General features: G+C 44.9%; 1 protein-coding gene across 3 annotated transcripts in view; it reads left to right on the plus strand.

Annotated features, from left to right (window-relative positions):
* The first annotated feature begins 619 nt into the window (after positions 1–619).
* Positions 620–16,418, plus strand: part of Rxfp2 (relaxin family peptide receptor 2) — a 61,779-nt gene continuing 45,980 nt past the window's right edge. For all 3 annotated transcript variants that reach the window (XM_028779775.1, XM_028779774.1, XM_028779776.1), the window contains exons 1-2: positions 620–856; positions 16,239–16,385. In XM_028779775.1, coding sequence (XP_028635608.1) covers positions 814–856; positions 16,239–16,385 — 190 coding nt within the window. In that variant the 5' untranslated portion in view covers positions 620–813. The remainder of the gene's footprint in view (positions 857–16,238; positions 16,386–16,418) is intronic.

A 16,418-nucleotide genomic window follows, 5' to 3' on the forward strand; every position in this document is an offset into this window, starting at 1 on the left:
CTACCGTCGCTTACACAAAGCTGCCTGGTTAAAAGCTATCTTTGGGATGTGAGAAAAAAAAGTCAGGGTGGCTTTGAGTAGATGTGGGGTTCCGGCTTTAATGCATTGGGGGGAGTTCTGTGCTTTAAAACGAGACTGTGATTATGGAGAGAGTAAGTAAAATTCAAAGTGTTAGGCCAATGCTTCCCGCCGCCCAACCCCCCCAGCGAATACAAGGCCACACTTGGAATCTTTCTTAATGTCACTTGGAAATATCTCAGTTTGGTTCTTTCATATGGTCCTCGTGTGTGTGACAGTAAGGAGCTATCTCTCAGTTGCTTCTTGTATGAAACTGCTTCTAAAGAGTCCCCAGTTGGTCCACGGTAGACGGACAGTCCTTCACACTCTGGAATTTGTACTGTGTTTAGATTAAGAATGAGTGCAAGTCACTCCAGGTGCTTTGAGGAGAAACATTAAGCTATTAAAATGCTGCTTATTAATAAGGTTAGAGAGCTCTTTACCTTCTGACTGTTCTTCCACTTCCCTTCTTACACTGTGAAAAATGTAATGGCCAGAGACACGACTCTACTTTTAAAATAAAGTGAAGCAAGAGAAGGGAAAGGACAGAAAAAGAAGCAAGCTCCCTAGTGACAAGCGTCGGTGTCCCTTCATGCCAGGGAGGTTTCAGCTGAGCATGCTCAGACACAGGGGAGGCACCAGACTCTATCAAAACTCCTTCTGAGCAGCAAGGAGGACACGTCTACGAACTCAATGCTGCAAATCTACAGCTCTTTCCTCTGACACTGGACACCTCTCTAGCTCAGACCGACTGCAATGTGGCTCCTACTTCATGTCATGCTTCTGACAGAGGTCAAAGGTAAGGCTGCCGCTTTCTCATTATAAATGACTATGGTTCCCAAAGATTAGAAAATAGTTATGTAGTTCTGTGATGTTTACAATAGACTCAGTGCGGTGTTTGAAAGATAGACATCCCGCCGTGCATCCACTGAAATGATCCTTAACTGTCTGGAGCACCGTGGAGCCTAGCAGTTTTCAAATGCAGTGTGTATCTCCCAGAAACGTGACTTTTTATGTCGTTAGAACTAAAGATGGGTTGTATTTTAAAAAATCAGTGTTGACATATCAATTCTTGCAGAGGAAAGTGCTTCCGAGAGCGAGGCACATTCATAAACTGAAAGATAGGTTTGTAGAAACCCAACCTGTTTGAATATGCCCATAAAATTTGTGTAATTAATTGTTAGTGGTTAGGAGGTTTTGGGTTTTTTTTTTGTATGTATGTTTGTTTTTGTTAATCTAAACTGGGGACTAGAAACCACAAACAAACCCCAAAACATCTAAGAGTTCACCTATGTAAAACAGTTATTAAAATATAAAATATACATTTGATATAACTTTATCACCTGCTCCATGCGCTTAGAGCTACAGACAACTGAAGTAAAAAAGCTAATCTTGCTACAGGTTTATAAGCTTCCCGTCTCTTTCCAGGGCATAGGAACTCATTATTATCTTGGTTCAAAATGTATTCAGCTAATTCATAGCTTTTCTTTCAAACTTTCCAGAATAAATAGCGGAACTTGAAATTATCATTAACCTCTTAAAAATCAATTTAATTAAATGAGGTACAAGCGAGTAGTTTTCATCTTTAAGTAAAATGCACCACTTAGGACAAACAAGCGTAACTTCTGAGCATAAAATACAGTATTTAAGGACAACTACCAAAAGATTTTTAAATGTTTGAAGTTTTATGTTGTACATCAAAGCTTTGTCCCGTGTTGTACACCAAAGTCCTTACCCACCCCAGTGTACCCAGCGCAGTTTCGATTTTGTATTCTAACTTCTCCTGCATGTAAATCTATTCTCTAAAGAGAAACAATAAATTCCTCCTTCAGGAAACCACAGCTTTAGAACAGGGGTCTGATTTGATTTAAGATCTAAGGGCAGAAGCCTGTGTTCTGTCTTAAGTCATAATATTCAATTTTGGAGGATGGTGAAGAATGAGAGATTTAGGGTCCTTGGACCCTTTAAAAGATGCTTCAAACTCTAACCGCCACTCACCAAATTACTCATTCTGTGCTCCTAAGTAGGCTTGTACTGATCCCCAAACCACTTCCAAGTGACAGCGCATTGTTTGCGGTAGTGCATTGGACTCTGAAAAGTGGAAGAGAAAGAGAGAAAAAATTTTAAAAGATCATTTTGGATTTTTCTAAGTGCCTGATTTCAGATTTATACCTTGAACCTAAAAACAGTTCATTGATTAATTACATTAATCTCTGCTCCATTTTATTTTCTAACTCTGCGTTACTTTTCCTCACTTTGAACTTTTATATTCACGATAACTCACTTTGTTAGTGCAATGTGTATGTCAGTACTGACATCTTATGAGATCATAATTATTTGTTTCTTAATTGCTAAAGTTTTTGTGTTTTCTCCTACAATTCTTGACAGCTAAAATAATAAGGCTCCGTGTCGTGACCAAACAAAGGCCATTATTATTTTTTTCTCAGAATAAAAATTGCTTTCTGAAGTTAAGTCTGTGTGGTCGGTCTTTTTTTTTTTTTTTTTTAGGGCAGTTTAAGCACACGATTGATTGTTTTCTCTTTGGGCCACAGTCACTCCAGTGCTTAGGAAGTAGATGATATTTACTGTTTTAATACGTTAGCCAACAACAACAGCCATCACATCCTGACACCTCTCATGACCCGAACTTTATCATTAATTAATTCACTCTGGATCACTGCTCACCGGCCCCAAACAACCCTCAGAAGACTTTTAATGAATGGATAGAGGCAGTGTTAACTCAAAATAGTTAAACTCAAACAGTGCGCTTAGGTAGAAAATTAAAATCTCAAGTACGGAGAATCCTGCTTGATAACTTCCAACGGCTATATCCTCATGTCATTTCTACTCTTTAAAATGTGATTGTGATTCGAAGCAGAGCCCTGGCGCCGTTCTACAGTGAGCAGTGTTTGAGTGTCCCCTAGTGGCCAAGTTGCACCTAGGCCTTAAGGGGGTGCTTTCCAAACCATGGGTCATTTAACTGCATCGCTAAGACTACAGAAAAGCTTCTCCAACTACATTTTAATTTCACACAATTGCATTCATGCTGTGCCTAGCTGTGAAAATCAATTGTACTTCAATCGAATCCTCTTGAAATTCTTTCCCGCCAGTAATGGAAAAAAAAGTAAGTTTGCTCGTTTGAGGCAAAAACAGAGCCTGCTTGGCGTGAGGGAGCTGGGACCCCAAAGTCAAAGCATTCTGAGTTGTGTAACCTCCAGAGGTGCTAGGTCTGCACATCCGGCTGCAGGTGCACGTGAAGAAGCACAGCCAGCTGTAATAAAGACTTTCAGAACACCTTCCACTTGAACCCAAGACACAAGACCGGGATGCTAATAATTAGCAAGCAAGCTAATAATGAAAAGCTCCATGCTTTTTTAAATCTTAAAAAAAAATGCAGTCTCAAATAAAATTCAGCTAGTAACAAATTATTTGGGGCAAGGTAGCTATCCAATCATAAATTCATGGCGCTTTTAGAGTGAGCCAGCATCCCCAAACTCCAGGTTTTACTTATTCAGTAAATGTGTAACTTGCTAATTCAGCAAAATGGAGAAACGCTAGTGGAGGGGGAGGTAATCGCGTGGAAACAATTCTTTTTTTCTGTGTGCTTGATTTACAGTGCATTAATTTCTCGTGGCTATACTTCCAGAGTAGAAAGAGACCTAGGAGGGTTCTGAATATATAAAATGTCCTTCGAAAACAATTGATTTAGCATTCACATGATAAAGAGCCTTTTAAAGATTAACACTAGAAAGAAATTGCGTTAGCCAGGCTGTGAAGCAAACGGCCGCTGCAATGTGTTCAATGACAAGAAGCAGAGTCCCAGCCTTCCTTTCTTCCTGGCCCTCCTGCCCACCAGGCTTTGACTTGGCCCCTTGCTTCTGTTCCTGGTGATGCCTCCTGCCCGCTTCCCTCCTACTGCTAAGTAGGAGTCTAGTCTGATTTTGTTGTGGTCTTTTGTTTGTTGCTTTCATTTTGACTTCACCTTTTTAATTGGCTTGTAAAAAAATGTATAGGGACCATGTGATGTATCTGTATGTGCCCACGATGCGATGTTCAAATCAGAAGCAACAAATACTTTGCGAACACGTTTCATTTCTTCACAGGCAAGTCCTTCAAAACCCTTTTCGTGGGCCTCGGTTTTACTTCTTACTGACGGGCAATGGTTGTGCTCACCAGTGGGAATCCGTGTGAGGAGTCTGGGGTGCAGCAATCCAAGCAGGATCGAATTTCCCTGTCCTTCATGTCTCCTCACGCTTGGGGTGTGTGCGCACCTACCTTCCAGACTGAAAGAAACATATAACACACGTGCTCCAATGTAGAAGTTACAAGAATCTACTTGAATGTAGAATAATTGTGGCTAGAGGTTGAGAAGTCAGGGAGGGAGGAGACTGATAGAAATCGGCAAAACAGAAGGGGCACATTCTGCTGTCTACAGCACAGTGGCATGACCACAGATCGCGTGGCCTGTTAGGCGTCCGATGTCACTGACGTCACTGGTGCATAGGTTCACTTCCGGTGCGGTCCCCTCTTCTCCCTTTTGCAAGTCTCCCTTGTCCCACCACCTCTACACCCTAGCCGAGCTCTCCGCTGTCTTCCTGGTCTCCTTCCTCTGAAATCTTCCTGGGTTTCCACGTCTGTGCTTTCCAGCCCCCTCGCCATCAGCCCCTAGATCTCAGCTCTCTGCCGACCCTGCCACATTTCATCGTAAGTCACCGGCCTGCTCCATCAAAGGTTGTCCACATCTGCCGCTGCATTCCTACTTGGAGACCCATTTGTCTTTTAGCAAGACCCTTCTTCAAATAGTCCTCTCGCCACCTCCTGTCTTTGCTGGGCTTTCCCACCCCCACCCCCGCGCCCCCCCCCCCCCGACTTCCTGTAGCTTTCTGTTTCCTACTAGCTCAATTGTTTCTGGAGTGGTGGCTGTCCCTCATCTACTGGCCTAGCCAACAGTCTGATCAGTAAGATTCTATTGGTTAAGATTTGGAGGGCACAAAACTCAAACGGAACCAAGTAATCGTTATAGCTTCGATTTTTAATACTTCCGCACCAGCGTGCTCTCTTCTCAAAGACCATACTGATTTTTCCGCCAATTCCGAAATCTAGGAGGCTCTGGAGACGAAGTTTGATCAAGTTTGTCTAAATCAATCAGGGACAATTCAGACTCTGTCTTTATACATGTACTGGAAAAATACATCAATTTGTGCTATAGAACACTATTCACTTGACTGGAAAATTTTTGCCTTATTCAGCAGGAAATAGTATGCAATCATGAGCTTTCTAAAATTAGTAAAAATATGTACATAAATATGTATGTATGTATGTATGTATGTATGTATGTATCTATGTACATAAGAGCTGTGGAGATGGCTCAGCGGTTAAGAGCACTGGAGGCTCTTGCAGAGAACCTGGGTTCAGTTCCCAACACCACGAGGCGGCTCACAACCATCTGTAACTCCAGTTCTAGAGGGAATCTGATGCCCACTTCTGGCACCTTTGGGCATGCCTCTGTTTTGCCTGAATGTGGTGTAGCGACTTTTCTGTGGAGGCCAGAGAAGGGAATCAGATCCCCTGGAAACTGGAATTACAGTCCCATGTAGGTGCTGGGAATCCAACTCACAACATCTGGAAGAGCAGTCAGTGCTCTTTACCACAGACCCATCTCCCCAGACTCTATTCATTGGAGATTTTAAAGATTTGGATTTTAAACTACTTCTTAAAGATGTCTTATTCCCTACTTCTCCAAATATAAATTCTCCCTGTGCTTGGCCCTAAACTTGTTTGTGAGGTTGGAGACATTTTCTTCGTGTTTTTGACCCTCTACAAGTGCATCCACATAGGTGGGTGTATCCACCCATCTATGGGTGTATACATCATGGGTGTATCCACATAGATAGACTGACCCCCTAGCTCATTCTAATAGTGCAGACGTTTTTGTCTTGTGGATGATCCAGCTTCATCCCCATGTCCTACGATAGAGGTTCTCCATTGCTTTCTTGCTGGCTATGAGAAAAGGGTTTTATTGAGATCACCACTTTGGGTGGCCACTCGGGGAGGTTCTTTCTTGGCCCACTCAGAGCAGCTGCGCTCAGCCTAGTCAAGCTATCATTGAACCTGACCCTGAAAGAACAAGTTAAAACACCACAGCAGGCTTTACTTTTTCTGGAAAAGTGTTTAATATAGAAGCATACGTGTAATTTGCCCACAGTGGGGTGGAGTGCTTTTCCAAAAGTCAGAAGACACCACATGCATGCAGTTCCCACTGAGACCAGAAGATGACGCCAGATCCTGAGGTTACAGGTGGTTCTGAGCCATTATGTGGGTGCCAGAAGCTGAAAGCAGGTCCTCTGGGAAAGCAGCCAGTTCCCTTAACCACTGAGTCATCTCTTCATCCTCAAGTCACTGTTTTTTAAAATAAAGAAGAATATGGTAATTTTTGTTATACAATCTGTGTATATCTGGATGGCTAATTGAACTGACCTGCATCATTTATCATATTAATTCTTTTTGTAAATCTTTTTTTTTAATTTGGAGGTGATAGAGACAATTAAATATTCGGTAAAGGAATTTGTTAACCCCACACTAACAGTATACAGCCTCTTAATGGGTAGTAATTCAAAACTTTGAATATGCAAGTTTACCTACATGACAACCTTAATGGTAATTGCCATTCCAATCCTATAGGGGAAATTAATCACATCATAACAGAGTCTAGTAAGAGAGGACTTTGGTACCTGAGTCTCCTTGTCCCTGTCATTCCTTTTCTACATGTCTTTGATCGTGTCTTAGATAGAAAATGTCTGCTTGGCCAGTGTGGCCTGGGTTTGCACCCAGGGCTGGCTCTGTCCACTCTACCCCTGAACTGCAGCCCCCCACTTTCCATTCACTGTCTCTCTGAGCCACTCAGTCTCAACCAAATCTGTGAAAAAATGATGTACCTCCTACTGTAGATATTTCTACACCCAACTCCCTTTTATGTAAATGAGGGAGATACTTTAAAACGTGGAAGCGGGGTTCTCTTTCAGGGATGCAAATGAGCGACTTTTGCCTGAGGTGAGACGGCACAGACTTGACTAAAACTGCGAAGGCAGGAAGATCAGGGTCTTGGGGAGCTCAGAGAAAGATGGACCTCCTTAGTGAAGAATTTCCTTGCCAACTGTCTCCCCTCTCCCTCTCCCAAATGCTGCTCTTACTGTATTAAAGGCTAAAATCATCCTCTGGGAAGAATTAGGTGTCCTTCCTAACAGCACCGGGGTTCACAGACACCGGGGTCAGTCTGCCTCCTTGTGTGTGTGAACTGTGTGTATTGGTTGCTCGCTCACAGAAACAGCTCTGCCTATTCCTGAATATTTCATGCATAGATGACAACTTCTGAGACACGCATCACGTGCTAGAAATCGAGAACTTTCCTTGGCACAGGAACAGTCAAAATGAATAATTAATTTCTTTCCATCAGACAAGACTTGTCTCACTGAGTGGGAAAAAAATCAACTAGAATCGAACACTGCAAGGATCGCCGAGGAAGGATGTCCGAGGTGACTTGTGAGGGAGACTCATAATTTGGAGTGACTGTCTTTGGAAGGCTTGGGGAGATTTCCCTAGAAATGACTTCAGAAATGAACGTGAAATAAAGAAGCGGAAAAGGAAAATAAAATGTATTCCCAATGCAAAGATCAGTGCATTAAAAAAAAAAATCTCAGTACATTTCCACCATAAAAGGCACACTTCCGGGAATGTTTTCCTGACAAAAGACAAGATAGCCAGAGAAAGTAAAGAAGGCCTGGTCAGTGAGATCGCTTTGGCACTTTTCCAGACTGTGTAGTGTGCCGCTGAGGGATCCCCATGCTATCTTTTACCTATCTTCTCTTTCAAAGACTTTTAGGTTGTTTCCAATTTGGGACTTTAGTGAGTGATGCTTTTGAGAATGTTCCGGCACCAGGGGTGGGGGCGGGGAGCGGGCGTGGAGGGGTCTCTTCGGGCACACATTTCTGCAGACTCAGAGAGAGAGCCTGATGATTCATACAGTTTGCAAAGCTTCAAGTACAGCAGATGGTGAGATGCTGTTTTCCAAAACAGGTGTTCTCATGAGCATTCCCAGAAGTGTATTAGGGCTTGCGTGATGTCATAGCCTGCCCAAATTGTGCATCGCTGCTTTTAAAATCCTAAGGAGACCTGGAGAGAAGGCTCCGGGGTTAAGAGCATTTGCTACTCTTCCAGAGGATCTGGGTTTGGTTACCAGTACCTACACGATGGCTCACAGGTACCTGTAACTCCAGTTCCAGGGACCCGGTGCCCTTCTTCCTCTCTACTCCCCCCTTTCTCACTTCCACGCCTCTTACCTTTTGTCTCGGGGGTTAGCTTTTAAACCCAGACCAGCCCTGGAACCACAGGTTTGGAACTATCTTCTGGAGCCTGGTCGGTCCCTTTGGGTACATAACTAGATACAATCTATCCATAACCTGTCCCAGAATCTACCTGTAACCAGCAGTTCAGCTAGGAGAGGTAGGGCCCCCAGGGGTCCCTCCCCAATCTATGATCGATTGTTGACAGGTTCAGTCTTGCGCATGCCCAGTGCAGGCAACCACAGCTACTGGGCAATCTTGTTGCAAATGTTCAAGTCATGCCCTGGAGACAGCATTTTAAGCCCTCCTCGCTGTCTTCCAGTTCTTCCGTTCTATCTGCTCACGCTTCTTTCGTGTTTCGGCTACTTAGTTACATCATTGGTTTTCCTCAAGGATAGCACACACTTTACATAAACATCTTGTGCGTGCTTTAGGCTTATCCCTAAGTATGTGGCTATTAATGATGAAAAAAAAGGTTGTTTGGTTACTTTACTTTCTAATTGTTTGCTATTTACCTACATCTGGCTGTGTAGAAAGTGTGCTTCTCTCGTTATTAGCCTATTGTTCCAGCACATTCGGGTTTACAGTCACCATCCATAGACAGCAACTCTTGTAACCCCCCTTCTGGTATTCATTACACTGTGTCAGCCCCTTGATTACCTCTGTTAGGTTAGTGTTCCGGTATAATATTGAACCAGCAGTAGCGAGCATCGTTGCCTTTGGAAACCTATCATGAAGCAAGCCATGATTTCACAGATTTAAAGCGAGCTGATTGCCTTTACTTTCCATTTGTAGAGTTGTTTGAATGCCAGGGTCCAGGAGTTCCACCCCTGGAGCCCCTCTTGTCAGGGACATTGTAGGCAAGTGACAAATGAGGAGACTATCTGACTGAGTTAAAACGAGAGGCCTGACCTCCCCCGAGAATTCCAGCTACATTTCCAGACTCTGTTTTCTCACACAACATTGCAAACACTGTGTTCCGAAGGCCTGCTGTCCGGGAGGAACTTCCCACCAGTCCCTGAGCATGACTGCTAGTTAAGAGTCTCAGAAAGCAGATACAAACAACCCTTTGGAAGGATTGACTTGTCTTCTCTGGGGAAGAGTCTTTCTAATGTTTGGATAATAGAATACTATTTTTCTAATGAATAAATATGAAATGTAAGGTGACAGAGATTTTAGAACACCTCTTCAAAAGCTAAAATATTAACCATGTCTGATGTCAGCAAGTTCCTGTAAATGTTTCCATTTGTTGTTCAAAGAAATGCAGAAACCTAGAAAGTTCTGACCTTACAGACACTGTCCAACCCCACAACTGTTATTCTTTTATTTAAAAAAAAAAGTGCAAATGGATTAAGGAGATAAGAAGGTGTTGTGAAACACAATGTGGCAAGGGATACCTCTGGCAGGCCCATGTCACTGTGCGCCCCTGAGTAATTATGCCACGCAACAGACCTGGTGTGAAAGGGGTTTGTTGGGGGAAGGGAGAGGAGTGAGGACCTGGGAAGGGGTAGAGCCATGAAGACAGGCAGACAGATGGACAAATGAGGGCAGAGCCATGAGAGCGGAGAAAAGAGGGCAGAGAACAGAGAGGGGGGATGCTGATGGGTGGGAGGGGGAGAGAGAGAGAAGGAGAGGAAGAGAGGGAGGCGGGGGGAGAGAGAGAGAGCGAGTGAGAGCGAGAGTGAGCGAGAGAGAGCAAGAGAGAGAGAGAGAGAGAGAGAGAGAGAGAGAGAGAGAGAGAGAGAGAGAGAGCGCTGCTGAGTGCCAGGTAGGTCCTTTTATAAGTAGTGCACACCTGCAGCACGCACCTGGCAGCAGTTCGTGACATAAGCATTGCTAGGTCCCCAAGGGCAGGCCAGCAGAATCACCTGTAATAGCAGAGCAGAGAGGAACTCCGGAAGTGGAAGTATAGAAAGGCGGAGAGGAACCACAAAGCCAGGGAAAGAGGCTTCCTGCCTGATGAAGGTGGTGGAATTCGTTAGACGCTTCAGGGGACCAATGAGGTAACAGAAAGGATTAGGCACCCATCTTTAAATCCAGCACTTGGATGGCAGAGGCAGGAGGATCGCTGTGCGTTCAAAGTCATCCTGGTTGTCGACAGAGTAAGTTCCAGGCTAGGCAGAGTTACACAGTGAGATTTCATCTTAAAAAGGAGAACTGAGGAGGGCAGCAGACAAATGCTGGTCTTGATGGGAACTCAGATGGCGTAACAGGCCAACATTGGAAAGGCAGGAGGAGTGAAGACAATGGCTTGTCACTCTTCTGAGAAGTGACCTTTTAAAAGGGGAGAAGACTGGCTCTGCCCCAAAGGCAACTGGATATAATAGCATTTGGTTTGTTAACTTGTTTTGAATATGAGGCCTGATTGTTTTCTGGTTTGTTTAGGTGTGTGTGTGTGTGTGTGTGTGTGTGTGTACATGTGTGTATGCCTGTGTGTGTATGTGTGTGCCTGTGCATGTGTGCCCATGTGTGTACTGTATGTATGTGCCTGCATGTGTGTGTGTGTGTCTGTGCACCTGTGTGTGTGTTTGCATGTGTGTGCGTTTGTGGCTCTGTGTGTGTATGCACATGCACACATGTGCATGTTGTGATGTGGTGATTGAACCTGGATCTCGCTAGCCAAGCACTGGATCTCTAAGCTATGTCTGGCCTTTGAGAACCGAATGAACAGGACTAATGTGGAGGGGATGTCATGACAAGGAACGAGAATGGAAAGACGGGAAAGCAGGGCTGTAACTAATGTCTACAGCGTCTGAGACTCTGGGGCAGAGGGTAGACTCAGGAGACATTACAGTGAGCAGTTAGGGGTCCCTCACCCTTCAGGTATCATCCCTGACCCTGGTCCACGGCCATGCAGCCTCCACACGGCTCAGTGTAGGCAGTCCATGTGAGGGGTGCCCTACCTCTGTGCAAGGCGCATCCTGATTGGGTGCATGTCAGGAACCCTGGGTGAGGGAAAGGTGTAAACTGATGGGATTTGGAAGAATCCCCACTGAGAAGAAGAGCCATCGATGAAAGTTCAGTGAGACAGGGGAATCTGTGACTTGGAATTTTAGGAGCAACAGATGAGACCTAAGTCCAGTCCTCTCTCTTCTCAGTGTTGCCCGTGTCAGGGATTCATCTGGTCTGTCACTGTCACACTCTGTCCTGTCCCTCTGTCCTTCACCCACTCACTAGGCATACTCTGAGTTTCTCAGTCTTGGGCAGCTATCAGAAAGAAGGCAGACTCTCTAATCACACTGAACAAGATGGATGTTTTAACACCAGAACACAGCCAGGCAGGCATGAGGGCAGGCTTGTGATCTCAGCACTCCGGGCTACTGTAGGAGAATTGTACATTTGTGGTTAGCCTGGGCTCTAAGCAATGTGTTTAGAGATGCTCTGACTTGCCAGAAGTAGAACAGCTTCCAGAAAGTGGCCTGACCAAATGCAGACTGCCCAGAGAGCTGCTTCATCCCACTCAGAGCACCCAGGGGAGACCATGTTGCTTATCTTGTTGACTGGCAACCGACATGGTCCAGTTAACATTTCCTGGATGGTCTAGTAGTTAACTCTTAAATGTGTGGCTGAGGCTCTGTCTGTGACTTCTGCTCTATGGTCTGCTTCAGTGACAGTGCCACCCTCACTGAGGTGAGCAGCACCATACAAGTCACCCAGAAAAGCATCTCCTCAGTTAGTCACCTCTGTGGAATGCCCTCTCTAGAAGGTTCTGGTGTGGAGGGATCATTAATCCCAAAGATGGGAGAAGAAAGACCACCAACCCAAATCATCATGGTCAAATTCATTAAAGCAAGCAATTGATTAAAGTATGCTTGCTTATTCATGTACATGGGCTGCTTCCCCCTAAAGCAGGGTTCTAGAGGTCAGCTTTGGATGTGAGGAAGACAACAAGGCTTTGAAGCTTGGGGAGGGGGCTTCTAAATGGAGGATTTAGGGGGTGCAAAATAGATGGGGTTACAGGAGCAGAACATAAACATAAAAAGTTAGTCATGGCCTGAAACAGAGACATAATTGCAAGGTGGACATAGCAAGGAAGCCATAACAACTGTTATCATAACAAAGTAGTCGTTCATAACAGATATCATAACAAGGTAGTCATAGGTGGTCATATAACCTTTTGAAACAAAGGTAGGGTTGCAAAGTGGTTATAAACAACCCTTGGAAACAAAGACATGATTGCCATGCCTGGAGCAGGCAGAACAGAACCATTTGTAGTTAAGGATACAGGTGGGGCATAGCCCAGTCCTTGAGAAACAGATTTAATCATAAACAGGAGTGAACCTAGTTTGTCTTTACTATAAGTTGGTTTTCAAGCCTAAGATGGAGGCAGGCTGGTTCTTCAGAACACATGGCTTTCCTCAGTTCCAGTCAGTACTACTGTTGTCAGAAAATCAAAACAGGGACCTGACCATCTTTAGTGATTTTTACATGGCAAACCTAAAAGGTCTTTCTCACGCGTCCCTTCCCAGTAGCCCAGGAAAAGTGTTGACTGGCAACCCGAAGCACCCTTGGGCGGCAGTCCAGCTGGCTTCTCTGAAAGGCAGCTGCAGAGCTATTACATCATGCCAGTGCACAGCTGGAGTTCTGACTGGAGAGAGGAGGGACTTTGACAGTGGTTTCCTTTCAGGAGCCCAGATCTCCCCACTGCTGTAGTTTGACCAGAAGAGTACCATGGAAACCTCTGGAAGCCACCAGCTTTGCATTGATGTTAGCAACCTCCATTTTATAATTCCTGAGTTTCAGTAAAACTGCCTCTCTCTACTTCAGCCAGCGATGGCAGGAGCCCCAGACTGCAGAATATGCCTCCCCCAGATGGCCAGTGGATCTTCCTCGGTATGCGCCAAACACAGCCGGGACTCTTAGTTATTATTTAAATTTCGTGACTATGAGGGACAATGATAAGTACAGTACGCAGGACTCTGGATTTTATTTACTCAGAATTGAAACGGGAGCCCACAATGTTAGCAAGGTCAAATTTTGAAAAGGGCTCTTTCCTTTTTTCAGCTCCTATGGGAGTTTATTATTTAAGTTAATTGAGCACCAAGTGATACCGGACATGAAGGAGACAGAGGACAAAGAGGAAGGAGCTGAGTTCAGTCATTTTCCTTTCATACTCTAATTATACTTGAAATGTCCCAGGAAGATGCCACCATGGAGTGGGAAATGGAGACGCCTGACAGATACAATTGGCAGTTGGAGACACTTGTGGTCAGCCCCTCTCCTCCACTTCTCTTGTCCCTCCCAGATTTGACACCCTCACCCCACCCCACCCGACCTGACATTCTTGAGTCACACTCTAGATTGGCCTCCTCCATCAGGAAAGTTCCAGAAGACGCACCTGTGAGGGCCTCGGGGAGTGCTCGATGACATCACTGTCCCTGGGAGTTCACAATGACATCACTGTCCCTGAAGAAGATCACCTGCCCTGCTTTTACTCCCTTGTTCCATCTCCAGGGTCATCTCAACTAACAAGCTAAGCTCACATAATCCAAGTGTCTCTTCCAATGACGTCCTTGGGAGCTTAGCGTCCACTTGTAGGTCAGACGGTCTGAGTGTCCACATTCAAACACCTGCCTGTTAACACCTGCATCCTTTGTGAACAAGGACGGCCAGCAGGGAGGTCTCCAAAGACGTTTGTGGGATGCAATCTCTCCAAAAGTCACCATTTACTGGAAGGCCCAGATGGCTATGTTTCCCCAGACCCAGATAAAAGCATCTTCATAAAGATCATTGATAGGTTATTTCTCTGCCAGTGAAATGAGCCAGTTCAAGCCAGATTAGATTATATTAAAGGCAGGATTATTGGGAAGCTTCTCTCAGGCGAGTTCACTGGCCCCAAGGACTGAGGTCAGGAAAGTCACCTTGGGGTGAGAGTGGGGGTAGTGGGGAGAAAAAGAGAGAAAGGGCATGTGCATTGAAGGAGGAGAAGAAGGGGAGGGGTAGAAGGAGGAGAGAGGCCAAAATGTCTGGATCATACAGAATGAAGGGCAGCCCAGCCCCTGGGCTGGAAAGTCCAGAGTTGGAGGCACAGTATGCCAGGTAGGGACTGAGGGATGCTGGGAGAACCTGGAGGCCAGGTCTGCTTTGATTATGTAAAATATGCACCTCAGACCCTTGTCCTGGGTCTAAGGGTCTAACCAGATGATTAGAATATCAGTAGGCTCCATTACCTTTAGCATTCAATGAGATAATTGGGAAATACCCAGCACACAGTAGGTGATACTGTATGCAGGAAAGCCCAGCTAAAGCTTGCTTTAAAAACCTTCGTATCTACACCCAAATAGCTTCCTGGTTATGATGGTGAAGTCATCGGCAGGAACACTTCCAACACCTCTCCCCATCCCTTCAACAGGTTGTAATAAGCTAGCCATTTCAGAGTGCCCTTGCTCTCTAGGTATGTGAAGTTTGATGTGTTAACCTGTAGTGTCTGGTTGGACACTGTGGCTCTGTCACAGGGTGTTACAGGAGCATTCGAACTCTTTATGTGTGAGTCTGTGTGTACTGGGGTAGGTTTCTATCTGACTGTGAAACACCTTCAAGTGTTAGTTATCCCTACCTGTACCCCCTCCCTCCTCTCCCCTGCCCTCCTGCCTGACGCCACAGATAAGCCTTCCCCATTATCCCCCCTTCACCCTTTATATCATTCATTCTGTCTCTTCTCCCTTGAAACCTCCCAAGGTACACCAGCAGCACAAACTGGACTCTGTGAGTTTAAATGACAAGGATGATAGAATGCTGGGAAGGGAGGGGGTAATCTGGAGGAGGTGGGGGAGGGGCTGAATGAGGTACAACCTTCTCAAAGAACTAATATAAAACAAACCTGTGAAGTTTCAACTTGACCTCAAGACTTCCATAATTTTATTAGTCAGTTTACAAAGAGTATGTCCAGAAAAAATATTTCTGGAAAGCATGCTCTTAAACTTGAATGCACACTCATTATATCTAAATGTCTGGGGTTGCTTTATAAACCCTGTTTCCTGGTATGTAACGTTATAAAAGGTCACAGGACTTCCTGTCTGCACCCCTCTGTCCAACTAGGCTTGGGTTCAACACTTGTTCATGTGTTATGCCCTCTTTCTGGGAAGATTATTTTTAATTTGTCTTCATAAATGGTTTCTACTTGGAAAGGTGTATTTCAGAATGGTTCAACTCCCACCCAGCATAGCGGTTACTAGTAGCCTCTGACATCAGAAAGCAGAATCAAACTTTACCCAAGTCACCTAGATGACACCCCCAAGCAAGATGCTTAGCTTACCATCTGCTAAAGCATGCAGAAAGATACAATCCCATCCACATCTCTCTGGCCTGAGAGGAGTAACTGAGATAACTACCCAGCAGAGTGCTGGTGCTCGGTACCTTCTTAACATGAGAGTTGCTGCTAGTATTGTCACCCTTATTTTAATGAAGGTTAGGCTCTCTCCCCAGCTCTCACTTAAATGGTCCTTTTGCATATGTATTAAGTCACCTTAAATTTTTCTTATGAAAAAATAACTGCATAAATCAGTTTCTTGGTTCCCATTTAAACATGGTTGCAGCCTTCTGCCTCAAGCACTAAATACCTCTTTGACTCCATGCAGTAGTCAAGCAACCCATTTGGCTTTCTTTGTAATTACTTCCCTTAAGTGAAAATACAAAATGGGTCTTCACCTCACCCACGGTATAGCTAGTGTTAGGCTCAATTGGGGTCACTTACGATGTTATTCCATATTTGTGTTCTAAGACTGACCCTGGACGAATCAGCTTGTTCTTACCACAGGACGATGCCAGCAAGGTCTAGCCACAGTCACGTTTGGTTTCTTAACATAGGAATTTTGAATCTGCGCTCTCTTATCTTTCACGTAGATTTTGCACTGGCTGACAGCAGTATGGTGGCTCCTCTGTGCCCAAAAGGGTATTTCCCCTGTGGGAATCTCACCAAGTGCTTGCCCCGAGCCTTTCACTGCGATGGCGTGGATGACTGCGGGAATGGTGCCGATGAGGACAACTGTGGTGAGTCTTCCCCCTACCACACTGCATGTGCTC

This window comes from Grammomys surdaster, unplaced genomic scaffold, assembly GCF_004785775.1.
Source record: "Grammomys surdaster isolate TR1022 unplaced genomic scaffold, NIH_TR_1.0 362, whole genome shotgun sequence".
Lineage (NCBI taxonomy): Eukaryota > Metazoa > Chordata > Mammalia > Rodentia > Muridae > Grammomys > Grammomys surdaster.